The 20146-nt window shown below is 34.9% G+C and overlaps 1 protein-coding gene across 4 annotated transcripts in view; it reads left to right on the top strand.

Moving 5' to 3' along the window:
* KIAA0825 (KIAA0825 ortholog) overlaps positions 1-20146 on the top strand; it is a 256206-nt gene that overhangs the window by 131259 nt on the left and 104801 nt on the right. For all 4 annotated transcript variants that reach the window (XR_012649091.1, XM_075021307.1, XM_075021305.1 and 1 more), the window contains 2 exons: positions 2627-2782; positions 6786-6880. Coding sequence is in view for 3 of the 4 variants with exons in the window: in XM_075021307.1 (XP_074877408.1) it covers positions 2627-2782; positions 6786-6880 (251 nt within the window). In the remaining variant the exon portion in view is untranslated. The remainder of the gene's footprint in view (positions 1-2626; positions 2783-6785; positions 6881-20146) is intronic.

The raw sequence follows: 20146 nt of genomic DNA, 5'->3' as shown, positions 1-20146 counted from the left end.
GACTTTAGCCTGACTTTCCACATCCCAGGTGTCTCTCCTTGAATTTCTGCAGCTAGTAAGAACTTTGTTAAATATAGAACATTTCTCAGTGGAAAAAACTGTCTTGTTTTTAAAAAAAAAAAAATAGAAAAAAAAATTGTGACCAGCTTGACTCACAGAAGGACTTAACTGTGTTACTTCAAGTTGCCTTTGAAACTGTTACAAAACATTTTAATGCTTAGCATGGTATTATGATAATGCACTTTTCAATATTATTTTTCATAACTTAGATTATGTTTAATGTGCCTGACTACCACGAAATAGAGTTGTCTGTTCAAAGGTCCATCCTTTTGTTTGGAGACTCCTTGGACTATCAAGGGACCGTGTTCCTAAAATTAGTTGGAGATCTTTATGCTACACTGCTTAATAATTGCACGTGAATACAGAACAAAATGATGAGACAGAAAATTGTTGTTCTTAATAATTTTCCTTAGAAAATTGGGTGAAAAGGGATATGGATTCTTGGAAGCTGTATTTAGAAATAGAGCTATGATGTTGTAAAGATCTGTAATAGATACTGTAGAAGACAAAACAGCCTACAGTCCTTTATGTATTTATCAGAAAGAATAATAATTTTTAAAAGAGTTTTTGACTAATGGATACCAAAGAGAAATCAAGTCTCCTGAGCTGTCAGGCTCAATAATATTCTGTCTACTTGGTTTCATGCCCAGTCAATGACAGTAAGGATATAGCTCACGTGTTTACAAACATGATTTCATTTCCATCTATTTTCACATTTTTGAAACATGACCCTTTCAGGGTCTACAATATGTACTGTACTAAATGAGTTCCTGAAGTAATGCGTTTACCAGTGTTGAATAAGTCTCTTTGTCAAAACATAAATCCACAGTATTCTAAAGACAGAAAAATGTCTGTACTGGGAGGTGAGCTGTATACCACTCAAAATGTTCAAACCCTAGGAAGCATGGACAGCGATTTCCAATTTCCAATTTTTCTAAAAAACCAACAGAATCTGCTTCTCGTGGCTCTGTGATACCCAGACTGCAGGGTTGCTTTAGAGCTGTCTACAGATTTTGTGAAAATGTGTGCATGGAAGGCAGTACAGACATGAAAAATCAGTAAACTTATAGAAATAGCTTTTAAATAACGCCCTTCACCACGACTTCAAAATCTTTGTTATGGCATGAAGTCATGAATGAATGGGAAAAAACCCCAAACATTTTTGTAGGCTGAGAAAATATAGTTAAGAGACTTAGGGTATGTTTTTACAGCTGGATTATGCTGTTGTCATAATCCCAAAAAACTCTGCCTCTTTTTCTTTCCTTTTTTTTTTTTTTTTAATACACTTAGATGATTTTGTGATTGTCTTGGGCAATCATGACAATTGGCTGCAACCAGAGCAGAGAGAGACAGTCCTGCTCTTTCTCTTGCCCTTGTGCTTTTCCACTCCTAGGTCCCCCTTTGTACTAGTACTAGAAATTGTGTGGCTTGTTTATCTGGCTGAAACCTTTCTTTTTTCTGGCTGATTTCACAACATATGCTGGTGCCAATGCAAGGGAGAAACAGCTATGGTCTATGTGGACTGGGAGGGAAACTTGTGCCTTTCGGGCCAGACCACAGTTGGATTGGTTTAAACTGATGACGAAATTATTCTCTTAGGAAGACCCCCTGAGGAGCACAGAGTGCCTTGGCAGGTAGTTTACATATTCCCTCAGCTGTGTCTGAAAATTTTTATTCTCATAGTACTGGAAAGTAAGGGGAGCATTTGCATACACCCATCTTAATGAAGACTCACCTTGAGTACTTGCTCAATGTTATGGCAATCCTATCATTATGGACTTCATTTTAATAACAATAAACTGTTTAATCACAGTAGTCCTTCCAGCAAATAGGTCTGTAAGTGTTTCATTATCTAGCTCTTTGTAAAATGGTTCTATTTAATCAAAACACTTTATTGGCATGCAATGATGATTTATTTACATAGTAGTTTAAGAAGTGAAAACAGAAAAGATTGTGGCCAAAATAATCGTGCGTCTGTTGCAGTATAGTTTCTAAAATTGCCATGTAAATCATAAATGACTTATAGTCTTTGAATGCTTCAACAATTAAAAATAGCTTTGAATAGTGGGAGAATATTTGTTTCCTGTGTTTAAACAACTGGTTTGAACATGTTCATCAAACAATTAATTTATAGTCATGTAGTAACTATTTAATGCTGTCCAAAAAATAACTTTCAATGTTCATATTTAGTTTATCATGTAAAATAAATCGTATAATAGCCATCTTACGTTCCAACAGCTCATAGAAAACATCTGGTTTTCATTTCCACATACACCTAATATATATATATTAAATGAGAACTGATACACATAATTTGATGACAATTTCAAAACAATAGCTTAGATTATTCTGATTTGCTTCGGTTGGATGGACATTCATGGATGTTACTTATTGTTTGTTGTAAAATGGTGTTACTCTTAAAAAGGTTTCTACTTTGTAAGAGATTACTTATTCCTTTAAGATAAGGAACTTCTATAAAGCACACTGTGTGATTGAAATTAGGGCAAATTTCACTTAGAAAGCTAGGTGGCATATACTGTTTTGTGGTTGTTTTTTCTTCTACAAGGAATATTTAAAAGAGCAGCTGACTTATGAGAATTCATCTGAAGATGGTGTTACGTCCAGTCAATGCCTGCCTTTGACACTGAAGGGCAGAGAAGAGCAGCTTGTCTTCAACCCTCTCCAGGTGTACAGACAATCTTGTGCAAAAGTGTTCAGCCAGGTTTGTGAAAATCTGAAACCTTGATTATAGTATAATTTTTATTTGTCACTCTTATTATGAGCATGATAATGACAGAGACTGAAATTATGAAAATGGAATTATTTACATATGTTCACATTTGAAGTGGAAAGGAATATTATTACTTGTGAATCTAATGAGGGCACCCTCTACAATAGCATAAAGTTCAAAAAGCCATTATTTTCCTTTTCTTTTATCAGAATTATAGCATGTAAGAGTAATTTGTATTATTTAGACTTTCTGTGTTAGTTCAGTATAGTGAAGGAAAGCCCATTAGGACCAATGACATTTATTACATCTGTGTAATGTTACATAGGGCCAGTCTTAGTCCTTTGAAAAATCATGGCAAAACTCCAAGTGCACATTTAGAATCTTCCTGATAAGTCTTTCACAGAAATGTTGAACAGTAAAGGATGCTTTGGAAATAGAGAAATTTAACAGAACAGTGAGAATAAGCAGGGGAAAAAACACAAAAAAATGAAAGCATCCATTTCTCTGTTTTTTCATTAAGCCATGTTAGTGATATGTAAAGGTTTATGATTTACTTATAGAAATTAGATTCCTGATAATGTAACAGTTAAAGAAAATAGATCTAGTTGCCTAAGTCTCTGCCAGAGCACCACATGACCATTTCATTACACAAAATGGTATGTAGTTTCTGATAGCACTTGAACACTTAAAAAATCTTACTCCATCTTTTCTTAAGTCTTCCTAGTCTATCATCTACAGTTTTGATTCACCCTTCAATTTCAAATATTCAAAAGAAATGGTATTACAGTGGCATGAAATTCACTTTACAGACTTGTGGTAGAAAGACATCCCTTTTCAGTACAACTCTGCTTTTAAATAATATAATCTTCTTTCCCAGTTTTGAACATTTTGGACTATTTCACCATTTGTATTGCTGTGAAATAGATCTGGTTTGTGTTTTTTGGTTTGTTTTCTTTTTCCTTACTTGTCTAATGAATGCTTAATCATTGTCATGTTGCAATAAAAGTGTTAATATCCTGAAAAAAGGAGATTGATACCAATTTCACAAGACTTCTCACTCCAGAGGAATATGCTTTTAAAGTATCTTTTTTTGTTCCACTAGTGCCTTTATGTGTATCTTAAATTGATAGAATTTCAGGGGCTACAGAATCACTTACTCCAATTTGAAATGCAGAAAATAGTTTGCCATGCCTCAATTCTCAATTCATTAATAGTGTGGTAGAATAAGACCTTCAAGTAGTGACAACTCAGGGCAGAATTCTTCTACAACATGCAGGTTTGCAGTGCTCTATTAATCAACGGATGACAAGGGATAGTTCATATCAAATTGCTTACGATTTTGTAGACTTTTGGCATAAAGTCTATTACCTGAATATGGAAAAATATCTTAAAATTAAAAGGAAAAAAAGTGTAGATCATGGACCTTAAAGTACCATGTGCCAACCCTGTTGTTAGACAATGACAGACTTATTTCCTAACCTTAATAATATTATTAAATAATTCTCTTTACTATAAAATTGCACATTTATTTAGTGGTGTGGGACTGTCTATTTGTAAAATAGTGGTCAGTTATAGCTCAGTGTCTGGTTTCCTGTGAAGGTTATTACCAATGCCTGCAGAAGTTGCAAGAGCGCTGGCAAGGAACAATTATTCTTCTTTAAAGGATATATTTCTTCTTAAATTCATTTTTTACTGGTTGGCAACTGCCCTGAAGGTTAGGAGTTTATAATCCATGATTAATTTCTTGATTTTCTTTAAATCTATTGTAACTAGATGGGTTTTAATACGTAAACTAACATTTTATCCTTTTATAAATTCTAAGTCCCAACAAGCTATGGGTTTCACAACATATTTTGTCAATGAGTTAATTATGTATTGCGTTCTAAAACTTTTCTCTCAGAAGGGCCAATTGGAATAGGCATGGCAATACTGCTCGTGAGTCCAGACAGCTGGTTCAGCTCTAAACGTAGAATGTTTGTGTTACACTACACTATACAACATATTATAATATTTAAAAATATAATAAATAACAATATAAGAGTATGTCTACACTATGTGGTGTAGACGTGCTCTTAGCTTTCTCAGTAGAGGACTTCTTAAGATGAATTATTTCAAAAGCTTTTTGAAAGATAATTTGTAGTAAACATTCCATGTATTGTTTGTTGGTATATGTAAAAATTGCAGTACATTAGGGTGGTTGACTTTTCTTTTCTGAAGTTTTGCTAATTTGTCCCTATCATGTCAAATTTAGCAAGATACTCAATCGTAACTTCTACGAATTTTACTGCTGAGGAAACAAAGGCCACTGAACTGCTATTTTGAGATCAACTCTAGCATTGCATTTTTATTAATGATATGTAAATTTCTTACCTTCTAACCCTCTAGTTCAGTAGCTCATTCTAGGAAGTGTGTCATTTCTGTTAACAATTCAGCCACTTCATTCTTACATTCCTGTAAAAATCTTGGATAATCACCATCTGGTCCTAGTAACTTGTTGCTCTTGATTTTATCAATTTGTCCTGACACCTCAATCTCTGCCAGTGCTGCTGCTCCTCTATTGTCTAATAAGCTTAAGTCTAAGCTATGCAGTTCCTCAACAGTATCAAGAAGAAAAATGCTACAAAGAAATTATTTTCCTTTCCTGAAGTGACTTTTTTCAAACTGATCCTTTATTTTTTTCACAGAACTGATGAGTTTGTGGACCGATATGCTATACTTACAAATTTTCCTGTTTGTTTTATGACTGTTGCTACTGGCTGTTTAGCTTCTCCTTTTTCTACCTCTTGATTTTACAAGTACTTCCTCCATATTTATTTGTCTATTTTTAATTCAGTGTAGAGTATAGAACAGTTGTCTGTTTCCTCCCCTGTGTTATTCTCCCATTGTTCTCTCAGTTGACTCTTTTTCCCTTATTTCTTATCAGATGTTCACTATTACTGCTTCATTCACTTTCCACTTTCACACTATATTATTCTTTCTTTAACTACTCTTGGTTCCCTTTCTTACTCTGTATTTCGCATTAATTTTTCTACGTTACTTTTAAGTGCATGCCAAAGATGAGGGTTAGGGAGAAAGTTAAATTAAAAGAAATGGAATAAAATAAAGTTGGAAGGGAGGAATTGCACTGATTCTGCTCTCCCAGAAGAACCAAGTGCTGTCTGTAAGAAGAAAAAGATGCACTGCAAGATATAGTTTACTCTTCTTATTTAGGTTTATTTCCATTGTTTTGACTTCTTTTTTTTTTTTAAACTACTTAGTGCTATTTTAGCGTTACAACAATAATTTTTTAATTATTTCCTCCCAAGAATGTTGAATTGCAGTCACTACTTGACCATTACTGACAATGAAAATTAATATTATGCAACAGGAGTTACTGTTTTGTAAACATAAGAATGTTGTGTGTGGTCTTTTGTCTGCCCACTATTATTGTAGATTGCTTTTATTTATCAAATGAGCAATATGGAGTTATATTTTTTCATATTGTCTAGACTTACTGTTGTTTATAATAACCATCTGGTGACTGGAGTGCCTTACAAAACAATAGACAAGTAAACCATCACTCTAATTACGATACAGGTTACGTCTTGAATTCCAGCTATACCAAGTTTTTCATGACAAACTTTTTGCTGACAGCAGAAAATGTAAATTGCTGTTACATAAAAAGTTGCCAATTATTTTGCTTTTCAAACAAAGAGTCAAGCTCTCAGACAAAGTGGTTGGGCAGAATGCCATTAACAGTTGGAAGAATAACGGTTCAAAAAATTGATTTATCTTTTTATAAATAATGGCTACATCCCCAAATGGATTTATAAATTAATTGCTGTCTTATTGGAATAAAAACCTTCTTCTGTGGACATGATTGATATCATCTGTCTAAGTCCTTGTTCTAGACCCCCCTCCTTCTTGGTTAGTATATCACAGCTGGAGCTTTAATTTACTGATCATATTAACACTGATTAATAACTAACAATAGCTTCTTGCCATGTATCAACAGTCAACCATTACTGAATGGAACTGGGATTGGTCAAACTTGCTGCCAAGTTATTTGGGACTGCATCAGATGACCTTCAGGGTGCTGCTGGGACACAGGTAATGGGATTTTGGCAAATAATTGCACTTCCGTGGTGTCTTTTTTACTTTATAATAGTCAATACACAAAGATTTTACTGGTGAAACTTATAAAACAAATATATTTATGCAGTTTTAAAATGGAGATACTTATTGTCTAGTGTATTTGATCCATACAAAGATGGTGTTCAATTCCTATTTGGAGGAACGTAATATGTTCTTTCTGTCTGAGACCTGAGTATATGTTGATACTACCCTTAAATAGTGCTTTAAAAAGAAATGAGAAACTTTTGCAAACCTATACTGCTCAGGGAGATTTCAGTTGTACAGCACAGAACTTATGGGATGTTTACTCAAGTTGCAATGAATCTTAAATTCAGTGGGGGGCATGACAAGTGTAGTTAGAAATAGAAAGTGTTTCCTTAATAGTTTTTAACTAATGGAACCTATTTTAATATTTTAACACTTTTTTACTTGTAAAATTTAACTGATTAATTGATAAGCAGATATATTTAATGCAGAATTGATACTTGTTAAATTCAGAAAATTGTAGGTGGAAAAGTGGGTCTTTCTTCTAAAATATTTGCCACTTATATCCTTGTGAAAACTGGAAAAATTACATGTTGCAATCTAAGAAGTTTAACATTCTCTTCTTAATTCTGAATCCTCCTGATGATATCTAATATGGTCATATCATTCATCTTTTAAACTGAACTGTTTCTCTATCTAGAAATGAGAGTGACAATTTCAAAAGTGTGAGAATTTGCATGTCAAAAATGTTTTTGTTTTTTATGGCATATTCTCAATTTGTCTTTAGCAGCTAGTCTTAAACATTTAGTTCTTCATTTCATATACAAAATATTCATACAGTCTATTTTTAGTCTTTCTTAATTTTGCTATGATTAATTCTTTCCCCACCCAACTTGTTATTTTCCAAAATTTTAATGCAACTGAACAAAAAATTATGCTGGTGAAAATGATCCATTCAATTCTTCTCTTGATGTCCTCTGTTACACACTACCAGACAGAACATGGGACTTCCTGGACTTTTTGGTCTGTACCAGTGCTGTCATTTTTATGTTAAATGGCAGAGACAATTCACTGCTAATTTTTTTTTTTCTTTGATAGTTCTCCTGCTGATTGCTAAGTCTTGTCCTTCATTAAAAATGAAGTAGTTTGCACTTTTAAAAGAGATTCACGTGGAAAGTCAGACTCAAGCTGGTTCTTGAACTTCCCTTCATGTTGATGTCATCAATATGAGCCAAAGAGAGCAGGGAGGACTGCTGTGGTTTACAGAGGGAACATTTTTTGTGGAGATTTCATCTTCTCTGATATCTTGAAACATGTTTCTTTTTTTTTTTTTTTAAATCTCTTTATAGAGTTTAGAAAGAAGTCACGTATATGCCTTCTCTGTCCTTCTCTGTATTTCACGCCTTTGTCATATCATCTATTGTTGCATCTTTTTTTTCCCCATTTAATAAGTGCCCTAATTGTTGTCATCCTTCCTAATTTGAAAATGTCTCCATTCATTGCCCTTATACATGATATGGAAATTCTCATCTAGAAGTGACATTATGCAAGCCATTAATGATTAGCTTATGGATTTATTATTTAAACCACTCTACTTTACAGACCAACAGATCGTTTAAACCCATTGTGATCATTAAGTAGAATTGCTAATCCAATATCTGCCATAGCGAACAGCATCTCCAACACAGCTTGTCTTTATGTGACTTAATTTTTAGCATAACTAAAGTATGTCTGCTCATGTTTTGCAACCAGCTAGTCCAATTCTAGCTGTTCTCATGGCTACTCAAGTAAGCTTTGCAGTGGCTCAAGTGAGCCCTGTCTTTACGTGATTCTTCATGCTCCTTCCTAAAACTGCATAAACCTCAGTCTTCCTTGTGCTCAGGAGTTAAGGTTCAGGCTGAATGAGTGTGTGATTGTTTTGACCTCATGTTTATGATGGGCCCATTCTGTTTCTACTATTTGCCTCCCGAGATGAGTTAAACAAAACTAAGGGCAGTGCTTGAAAAGAGTCAGAATCATCAGTTTATAAAGTGGAGTGCCATAACACTTGAATTACTCCTTTCTTTAACACATGCTAAAGCTTTCCCTTATCAGTAACTTCTGTGCAGGCAAAAATATTTTTACCTGTTCACAGTGATATTGATGTCTATTTCCTTTTTTTTTATATTTAAAGAGAAATACTGTCTGTTGCATATGAAGTAAAATAAATATGCTCTGCTCTCTCTTTTATGGGGAAAAAAAGTAAAAATTCTTAGGGGACTCATTTACAAGGGAAATGCTCCCCTAACCTAGTTAATGACTGAGTTAGGTGGGAGGGGGTTATGGGAGCATTGTCCCAGAGCCAGCAAGTGGTAGGCAAATTAATTGGTTGGTGGTTAGGGGAAAGTAAAAGGCTTTTAGGACTGGTTAAAAAGGGAATGAATTGTTGTGTACTACTCATTGTTGGCTCCATGTGAGCGTGTGAATCTAATACACACATTCCTATGATCCTCAAAGTAAGAGTGTTTAGGAAATTTTTCAAATTAAGGATGTGGATCATTAATGATATGATTTTATTTTAAGGTTATCAGATATAGAATGCTATCAGGAAAAGCCTATTAAGTTGAGCAGTAAGCAGTTACATAGACAACTTAATGTCCATCCCCATTTACAGTTCATACCTTTAGAAACTGTAAAGAAGTTTTCCTTGCAGAAGAAAAGGGTTATATAGATGGATTGCTTTCTTTTCTAGTTTTACTTCTTATTCTTTTTTTTATGTATAGTTTGAGCTGCAAGAATAGAAGTTAACATACATTTCAATTATACTTGAAATAATAACTTTTAATAGTGAGCCCATTAACATTCAGCTAATTTATAGTACTTGATTTATCCAAGTTTTAAAAAAATGTCCTGCATACTTACACAGTACATGCTGCTTTTTTCGAATCTTGGCACTCACTTGTCCATCCGTAGTTATTTCAGTAACAAATGGGAGTTCCTTACCTCTGATACATATATTAAGACGAGTATGTGCTTTTAGTTATTGTTTAATTCACATGTATCTCAGCTTTTAATCACTGTCCTGTTCATGAAGGAAAAATTGTTAATGTCTGGCTAAATCAGCATGTTGAAACTGTTTCTGCAGTTGATTGTATGAACTATGATCTCTTCTTTTTAACTGGTTGGCCACTATCTCAGTGCATATTTTCACATTTGAAAATACTTTAGTGACTGTGGTGAGTTGACCCTGGCCAGCATCTAAATGTCCGTATAGCTGGTCGCTCACTCCCCCCACAATGGGATGGGCGAGAGAACTAGAAGAGCAAAGGTGAGAAAACTCATGGGTTCAGATAAAGGCAGTTTAGTAAGTGAAGCAAAGCAGTGCATGTAAGCAAAGCAAAATAAGGAATTAATTCGGTGCTTCCCATCAGCGGGCAGATGTCCAGCTGCTTCCAGGAAAGCAAGGCTGTGCCCCTTCCCAGCTTCTTGCACACCCCCAGCCCAGTTGCTGGGGGGGCAGAGTAGGAAAAAGAAAAGGTCCTGGCACTGTGCAAGCACTGCTCAGCAGCAGCCAAAAAGCTGATGTGTTGTCAACATGGAGGCACAAACCCAAAGCATAGTACCATACATTACCCTTCTTATTTATGTACTCTCCTTTACACTGATGTATCAGTTAAATACTTTCTGATCATTTATTTTCACAGAAGTATCTCAGCAATTTGTACATAGTTATAAGACATTAATATTTTGCTGGGTTTGAGATGTGACCTTTCTTATGCAGTTCTACAGGATTTTCAGGTGTATTGAATACATTACTATAGAGAATAACTATGTTCCACTCACTATAATTATGAGAAACAACTGAGACATTTTTGTAACATGTGAAGCCATTCTCCAATATTGCAGTAATTTGCTATTCTGAGGAGGAGCAGCCGGGATTCCCTCCTCTGCACTCAGGGATGTTTCATGGAGCACTGGTGCCAGTGCAGGGCAATAAGCAGTGATTTATTTGGAACAACGTGGGGATGCGCATGCGAGCAGGAGCCCTCTAGGAGCTACAGGGACAGGCAAAGAAGAACTCATGACTGGCAAAGCCAATGACAGTCAGGTACAAGATCTTAAGAATAGGAAGCATAACAACTTAATAACTGAGAGGGGAATATAGAATCATTTAGGTTGGAAAAGACCATCAAGATCGAGTCCAACGATATGTTGGTTTGCCATAAATGCATCAGGTGAGAAAAAATACCAAGTTAGAAAAATTATACAAGTTAAAACCAATATTTGTTCAAGTGGATAAGAAATGCCATGAAGAACATCTAGACTGGAAATTAAAAGATTATTTCAAACAGATAAACTAGTGTAGCTCAAGAAGAGTTTTCCAGAAAGTGTTTGCACAGTGATATGAGCTTAAGTAGTTTTAAGTTGAAACAGGATAGACCAAGTGGTTTACTTCCAGTCGTGTATTCCTTTGATAAATATTCTCAACTGCCCAGCAGCCTCTCAAAGCAGAGTAGAAAACCTGGAATTGTTTATATAGTGGCTTTAAGGAAACTATAAAAAGTTAGTAAGTTTGTTTTCTAATAAAACTGGATAAAATACTTTGGCTTTCTAGTAATGTTTGCTGCAAAATATACACAAACTCACATTCTTTGGACGCCAGAATTTTTCTTAACATAGTCCAGACTCCATTCTCTCTGACAAACTACTGGCTGTTTGCAAGTGAAACTGCTTTTTAGAAAGGTAAAGACTATCCTTGGCAGTAGGGTGCTGCCCTAAGATTAAGAAGATCCCGTTATGCTGTGGAAGCTTATCTTGTACCTAGTGTCTCTCTTTTTTGAAATCCTTTTGACTGTATTGGGTGAGGACTGTCTACTTGCCTTTTGCAAATAAATTTGTTAATATAGTTGTGGCATTTGTTCCCCATACAAGAGTTAGGTGAAAAAATTATATGTTTTGCCATTGATTAAGCTTAATAAAACCAAAATTAAGGCAAAAATTCTTGTTTAGAATTTCGAATGATTGCAGGGCAAAATCTGCATAGCTCTTGTATATTCTAGTGGATACACAGACACCATCTGTTGAGAATGGTAGCCATATGGTGAACTATTTATAGAAAATGTTTATATTCATTGTGTTGTTGATTATCTAGATATCCAGAAAATGCTCTTTTAAAATCCAGTTTATCAACACATGGAAAAATGTATTATGTAGTTTTGAAATTGAAAAGAATGTCAGCAAACTGCATGTGCTTTGTTGTCTGTAAAAGATTTTTTTTTTTATTTTTTTTTAAATGAAACTCTACAGAAGCCTGAGTTTGAGAAATGAGTGAAAATACTCAGGGTATGAAAAGGTAGGAAGTTCTCTAACAATTTTCTTCATAGAAGAAACAAATGGTGGAAGAGCAGTTACTGGCATAATGCCAAGACAGAGACCATATCTGCATGGCAGAGGATGCCAGTGTTATGTCTAGTGTACTTTTAGATGTGTTAGTCAATCCTTCTTCTAAACTGCAGATGATCCTAGACCTTTTGTATCCAAATTGCTGGATATTGGAAATCCATATTGTTGTTACGGCTACAAGTCAACTATTAATGATGTGTTGGTGAAGAACTGGGATGCCATTAATACTGCAGTAATCACCACCTGCTTGGTGAGATTATAATGGATGCCCTTATAATGCATGTGAGAACAGGCTTTCTAAAATGCATGGGAGGCTATGAAAGACAGTATCCCATTGTTCCTGTATTAAAGGAAGCAGGTGTAAGGTATTAATCCATTATTGCATGTCTCTTGGTTGATCACAGAGTCAGGTTTAGACCCTAATGCTGGATGTACCAAAAAAATGTCACTGGGATTTTGAGGAAAATCTGATTTTGACCTTTCTGGATAAGCAAGGACCCTTTTCCATAAATGAGTTAGTCAATAACAAGGTATATGTCACATCCGTCAACATAAGGATTATCCCCCATCTGCTTATCCTCTTCTGACATAGCTAATGAAACTGTACTCTGACCTTAAAGGATCTGTCAGAAGTAGGCTTAGTTCCCTGCCTGGCAGTTTTAAAGCATTGGTGGCAGAAAGTAGATCGGTAAGCAAGAGGGAAGACGGTACCCTGTATTACATACTATTTGAATGCCACTCCAGCCACTATTATGTATACAGTTGTAGCATGAATTTCACAAGTAAGTGAGGCTAAAGGTGAGACTTCCCATATGCAGTACACTTTAGACTTTTCTGGTTATTAGCATGCTGTCTCTCTCTCTCCTGCAGACATGTTGATGAATCCTATGAATAAAACAGTATTCTCCAACAACAATCTCCAACAAAAGATGCTAAAAAGGAAGGGACTGCCATATCCCAGTTAACTTTAGTTAATGTGAGCTCCCTTGTAATATTTGGAAGTCCTTTATGCAGCCTTTGCCTATATAAGATGTGGAAGTACATATTTATCAGCTGTCTTTGAAGTAACAACTATAAAATTGCTTAAATAAGGTTTCATTTTAATTTGGTGCTTTTTCCATTGCTCAAACCTGGCCTCTAGAAAAAAGTAAGAAAAAAAACGTATTGGTGATTCATGTTTTGCATTCAAAAGTGCGTTAAGCACAGCTTATTAGCTGGAGCATAGGCCTGTGAGCTAAACCCCATTCTTCTAATAATGTCTCACTGTATCTTGGTTTCCACATTTAAAATTAGGTAACATTCTTCCACATTTTTATGTCCTTTGATATGTTTTGATTAAAAAAAATGCTAAGTAAATGCAGTGTATTAGTGTTAATAATGCATATATGCATTTATTGTTAGGATTCACACTTAATTGGTTTCTTTAAAAGTATATATATTTTCTTCATAACTAGTTATTTTTTTATACTGCAACCACAAATAATTATTTGGAAGTGTGACACTTTGACATTTCATGTCACTATCTAATTAACCTGGTGATTGGCATCCCATGACCTGGCTGACTTTCCTTAAAAATAGATACTTCCTTTCATCTGCAAATAATTTGCCTTCCTTTCAACTCGGGCTTGCATCCTGTTGCTCACTAAGGATTCTTAAGTGGAGATAATGTTTGTTTTCTTATCTGTTCTTCTTCCTCTTTCTTGAGCCTTTCTGATCCAAGTTTTCATTCTTAATAAATATATAGTGATCATAAGTGTGTACAAAAGCTCTAAATGTGTATTAATGCATTCAGAGTACTGACTGTACACACTGGCTTAGCTACTGACCTTATCTATAGGCTTTCTTGCTGCACCTACAAAGGAAGAGGCTACAGGACACAAGCCAACAAGCTAAAAGTCTGTTTTGCCCATCAACCCGTTGTTTCTTCCTTCTGCTTCTTTTAGATAAGGGATTTTCAGCAAAGTGCTAGTAATTCAATTTCCATACAGAGATCTCAATTTCTTTGCAAGCTGTAATGAGTTGAGACATGCAAATCCCCTGTAAGGTAGAGGGGGAAGTATTAATATCAAAGTTAAACAGATGGAAAATCTGGTCCTGCAAGTCACCTTTAAGGTTTCTTCTACACTGCAAAACTAGTCTGTAGCAAAGCCAAGAGTAGAACCTAGCTGTTTTGACTAAATTTTAGGATACAAAGCTACCATATAGTAGGTGATGTGTGGGAAATGTTGATGTGCACAGTCCTAGGTGGCAGGAAAAGGGAGGTGGTGCAGCTTTAGTTACACTTAATTGTGCAGTTAGTTTGAATTACCTTGCAAGTCTTCTTAGAAAGTGGTAGGCCCACTAGTTTTCCTGGGAAGGAGATGGGGAACAACTGTATGCCTTCTCTTGACCTTGAAACATTTGCTGTTGCTACCACAAAGCAAGTAGTAAGGTCTGGTGGCTGCTACTGTGCAGCAACAGACCTTCGTAGCTGTAAATGCTCTCTCTTGGTGCTACAGCTTTCCCACAGGTTATTGGTTTTCTCATGTAGCTTTCCTGGATGAACTTCCTCTGTCCTGCCTGGCTTGCCCTGATTCAACAGCTAATTGCTTAAGAAAGGATGACAAGTCCCAAAGACTTTATTGCCTCTTCCCCAGGCACAGTTCTCAAACTGGCCTTGAAACTTTTAAAATCATGGAGCAGTTTTGAAGATACAGCAGGTTTGGGCACTTTCACATGTGTTCTTAATAGGTACTGTGATGCAAGTAGTCAGTTTAAAATCTGCATAGACACTGTGATTTGGGGGTTTCTGATGCTGACTCATAATCTGGCCCAGAAAAACTGTTTGGGTTATTTTCTTTTTTTCCCCTGTAAACTTCTTTCTGGGATCTAACAACAAAGTTTAGTCTTTGTGAAAAGTGGGAAACCATTATGCATCCTGCATCATGTAGCAAATAGGGAATTCAGAATTGTCATTCTAATAGTTGACACTGGAAAATGTCATTGAAGAAAGCTTTTTTTATGTTAGTCTTTAGATTGACAGGTTATGACAAAACTGCATTCATGTTGCTTGAATACATCTTTTGTCTAGTTTTACATGCTTTTTGACTTGTCTAGAAAATGACATATTGAGGTTTTCATTAGCCTTAACCAGGTGTGATTTTCTTTATGGAAGATACCTTGGTAGGACTACAGTTGAAGGCGAATAAACCAGTGAAGCTTAGAAAGGCCATGGCCCTTCTTCAGATGGTAGCGATGAATTGAAAGACTCATTAATCAACAACCAAGTCACAGGTGTGATGGCTTTCCTGCAAACTGCCAGCAGACTGTGAAAGTCACATCCAACACATGAAACTGTTAAACTAGACGCATCTATAAACATTCTTAAACTTTTGTCTTTCCATTTTAGTTGAAAAACACAACCCTGGCATGTTTTCATTATTGAATTTTTTATTTTTTTTTAAACAATAATATTTGTTTGTTTTCCAAGGAATGCTATTCAGTTTAGGAAACAAAAGAAAAACCTGATACTATTTTCATCTTTTGCTCATTTTAAAACAATAACAAGTTCATTTAAATGGACACACAGTTTTGATTGCAATAAGTGTAAATAGTTTTAATATTATAAATTTTTGTATGTATAAAACATGCGCAAAAGCTTTAACAGAAAAAATGAGTACAGTGATTTTCTCTATGTAAATGAATGGCCATTTTCCTCCTGATTTTCCAGTCCTTTCCAGTAGTATAAAAATTATGTGGAACAAAGATTCAGAGATGCTGTAGTGCTGCAATGTAGACAGAAAGTCATAAAACGTTTAAAGTGAAATGATTTAGAAGGTTTTATTATTTAATCAACCTGCACTGGATTTTTTCACCTGCACTGATGGGAAAAACTCATAATAAGAAGCCAAAGAATGAAATCTCCATACAATTTTTCCACATCATTCTTCCTTAAACTCTGTGGATCCCCTGGAATGAAGGAGAGTCTAGTCAGAGGTCTTATACCTCCCCATTAATTTTTTTTCCCCCAGATTATCCTTAAATTGATATACTCCCTGTAGATAAAAATTAATTTTACTCTGTCAAAGAGCAATGAATATGAATTTGCTTGGATTTTTGTATTTGCTAATTCCTTGGTCTCCCTAATTGTCATCTTTTTCCAAATATGGATGCTCAAGTTAATAAAAATGCTTCTTTAAAATCTGAAGCAGATGAGAACAGTGTCCCATCTTCATCTGGGATGAGGAATTTCTTTATAGTAGTCTGATCTTCTGTTTCCCTCTTTAGCACATCTATCTTAGTTTTGAACTTCATATCTAGAAATTAATTTTAATTTGCAATCCATATTCTCCACTTTTTTTTTTTATGCCTGGATTGCCAGTTGCAAAGTTGTTTTGGTCTTACTCAATTTAAATCAATGGAACTGTATATAAGTATAATGCCTGCTGGCTCAGCAACACTGTAATGCACGCAAAAGGCAAAGAAGCAATGGTGCTGCATTTATTGAAGTAATAAGGTATTATAATAGTGGTATATCAAAAGTGATACCTGCTTTGCCTTTACAAGGTTCTGTAAGCAGATATTTGAATATACCTGTCTTTAAGATATATCTGTAACAGATCTTATCTGATTACTCAATGTAGTGCTACTGCTTGTTATAGGAGGGCTTGTTAAAGTATATACAGCTGTCATGTCGTGTCACCCGTTTTAGAAAGAACTGTTGTAATTTCATTTTAATGGCAGTGTGTTTTAAAACAGATTTTACTATTGGGATCAGGGAGAATTGTATTTTGTTTCAAGTTGACCATAGATTATTGCCTATATTTTTGCCCATTAACTTTCTGTTGTTGCTTTAACTCACTAATTAAACACCCCCACAAAAAAACCACCCTCTAGAATAATACCGAAATGATCCCTTTAATTGTACTAATAAAGACTGTGACAGCTGAATTTAAATACAACCAAACTCTTCCCACTAAAGTGTTAATGAAATTAACAATAAAAAAGTATAATGATTTCTCTTGGGATAATTACATGGGTAATTTAACAGCACATTTGGATAAAAACTGAAAGCATTTATGTGATATATAGTTAAACCTCTGTAAATGGTATATAGAAAATCAAAGGCTTTCTTATTGTCTTTCAAGTACAAAAGAAATCTTTAAAAATGTTAAGTAGTAGCTCCTCTTAAAAAGTAAATTAATCTTTCATTTCTCATATTTTCAACATCACATTATTTATTGTTTCATATGGAGAGACTGTCAGATTATGCTATAGAAATAGCATTTAATGTACTTACTAGTCTCAAAGTGAATGCATAGACAATTGGATGTTCTCTTCCATAGCTCAATGGAAAAACTGTTGTTGCGTAAGAAATTTTGATACAATATTTTCAGAATTTTAGCAATAAAAAAGAATGGTATTTGAATAGTAAGTATGTGAATTTGGAGAAGAAATATGTGACAGTAACCTTACAGGCATTTGCTTTCAAAAGAAATAAGGCACAATTTCAAATGTGAGCTGACTTTCCATTAATATAGTAATACAGTTTTACTGATCTTTGGTACCTTGTTGACTCTTTGCATGCTGGTCATCAGATGCTGTGATTGCCCCATGTACAGGAATTAATCTGATCTGATAGATGTTCCTTTTTTTTTTTTTTTTTTTTTTTTAAGAAAAGAATTTCTTCTCTGGCATGTCTCTGCTGCACTGAAGGAACTGCAATTCACAGAGGGAAAGGGAGTTCTCCAGTAAGTCAGGCACAGGTTGTTTATTACTTTCAGTAGGTCATAGTCAGCACCTTAAACTCATCCAGAGACCAAGGGGTTTTCATGATGACCACTGAACATCTGATAAACATATACTCTGTTCACTAAGTGAATTGATGCTTGCTGCAAGAGTCATTTTTCTAGTTGTTTTATATTATAGCCACAAGCTGAAACGTGTTCAACAGCTCTCTCCTTCCACAACCTGTGAATGTGGTCTCGGAGAAACAAGCAGAAGCTCCCTATTCAGAATAAATCATACATATGACTCAGACTAAGGCCAGCCTCATTTTTTTTAGATCCAGCCCCAACTTACTCAACATTAGTTGAAGTATCAACCTATATTAAGCAAAGACAAGTGAAAGACACATGGTCATATGTCTTTCATATACAAATAGCCAGTGCCAACAGCAAGTTTCTCTCTCTCTCTCTCTCTCTTTTCTTTCTAATAACTTCCTAAAAAATTCCATGTGTGCCTTGAAGATTAGCAATAACAGAATGGTATTTTATGGGATTCCAAATGTGAGACCTCTTCGGGAAAAGGAGTAATTACAATTACTCTCAGACACTGAAAAATGAAACACACTCTCAAAATTGGATGTATTAGACTTACAGAGGACAGTTCTGCTCACTTTTGCCAGTATCTACAAACAGCCTATCAACGTCTCAAGGAGTGAATGTAGGTGACGGATACAGCAGCAGTTATCTGGATGCTTGTTCTCTGTATGTCATAAAGACATCATTGACCTCTGTCCACCCAAACTTTAACCCCAAATTGTCACAGATCAAGGTGATCTATGACATTCAGATATTTTGAAGTTAGGCTCAAAGAACATTCTCCAACATCATGCCTGAAACAGAATGGTTTGATACTAACCAGTCTGAGTAAACCAGCTTCAGGCTATAACTTTCTGAGCAAGAAAGATTCAGTGATAGTCAGCTGGCAAAGGATACTGCTTTTCTTTATTAGTTTTCCACCAGGAAAGGTGAGCCTAGAACAAGGTTTGTGTGATGAGGCTTTCATGGTTTTCATAGTGTCTTCATTATTGGAAAACATTTCTGGTAGAAAATTAACAGATTCTGAGGTCTTAAGACCATGCTTGAATTTATTTACAGCAACACAAAGGAGTTGCTGTAATGCTTTTAGAAGTATAAATGTTGTCAATTTGTTTACTTTATTGATACTTAGATCAGTGAGGATTGAGTTTCCTTTGCAGAAACTATGCTCGTTATACCATGATCTTTTAATTCTTCCATCAATTTATTTTAATTGGTTTTGCAAGTGGTTTTCCAGCCTTATTTAAAAAAAACCCCAAACATTTCTTATTTCAAAAGAAATCAATCTTATTACTCTTTGTACCTTTAAGAATTACTTTGTTCTTAACAATTCTCAGAAACTCAGATGTGTTCCCTCTGGCCTTGATAAATTGCTCTGATTTAGGTTTTCAGTTTAGGGTCTTCTGACCTTCAGTCTATTGATGGTACCTAATATGTATCATCTACTGAAATTAGGAGTGATGTGTTTTTTCCTCCTGCAGAATATAGAATTGCATTATAGTATGATCCCCATTGCTTAGTTCTTAAGTGGTTTAATTTTTGTTTCAGCTTCTTGTATTTAATTAGATTATATTAACAACAACTTTTCCTTCTATTTGCTGTGCAACCAATTATTCCACAAAATAACTCCTGAAAGTGTTGAAATTGTATTTCCAAACTATTTACCACTATATTATTGGACCATTTTATATGAAGATACCTAAAATTATTCTAACTAGCTTTCTTATTGACTTTGTTCTCTTGGGCAGTCAGTATCCTTCTTGGTAAATCTGGACTTGGTATGATAGCTCTAGAAACATATGTGTATTCTAGAGGTCTGTCCATATGGTTTTAGTTAGAATGGTTTTCTATTTATTAAATTTGTTAAATTCATCACTGTATGTTCATCTTTTCAACATAATCAACCTATTCTATATAGTTTATAAGTAAGTATTCCGTCTCCCAAAAATGTGAACTGTTCCATTACAATTCTGTAGTATCTTTTATATCGGGGGAGGGATGAGATGGAATGTCTCCCTTTTTCTTCTCTGAGTATGTGTAGAAGTTTGTTGAATACGGAGAGATGCCTGCTTTG

This window comes from Buteo buteo, chromosome Z, assembly GCF_964188355.1.
Source record: "Buteo buteo chromosome Z, bButBut1.hap1.1, whole genome shotgun sequence".
Lineage (NCBI taxonomy): Eukaryota > Metazoa > Chordata > Aves > Accipitriformes > Accipitridae > Buteo > Buteo buteo.
Note: the sequence above shows the minus strand (reverse complement) of the source record. Positions and strands in the feature narration are given on the sequence as shown.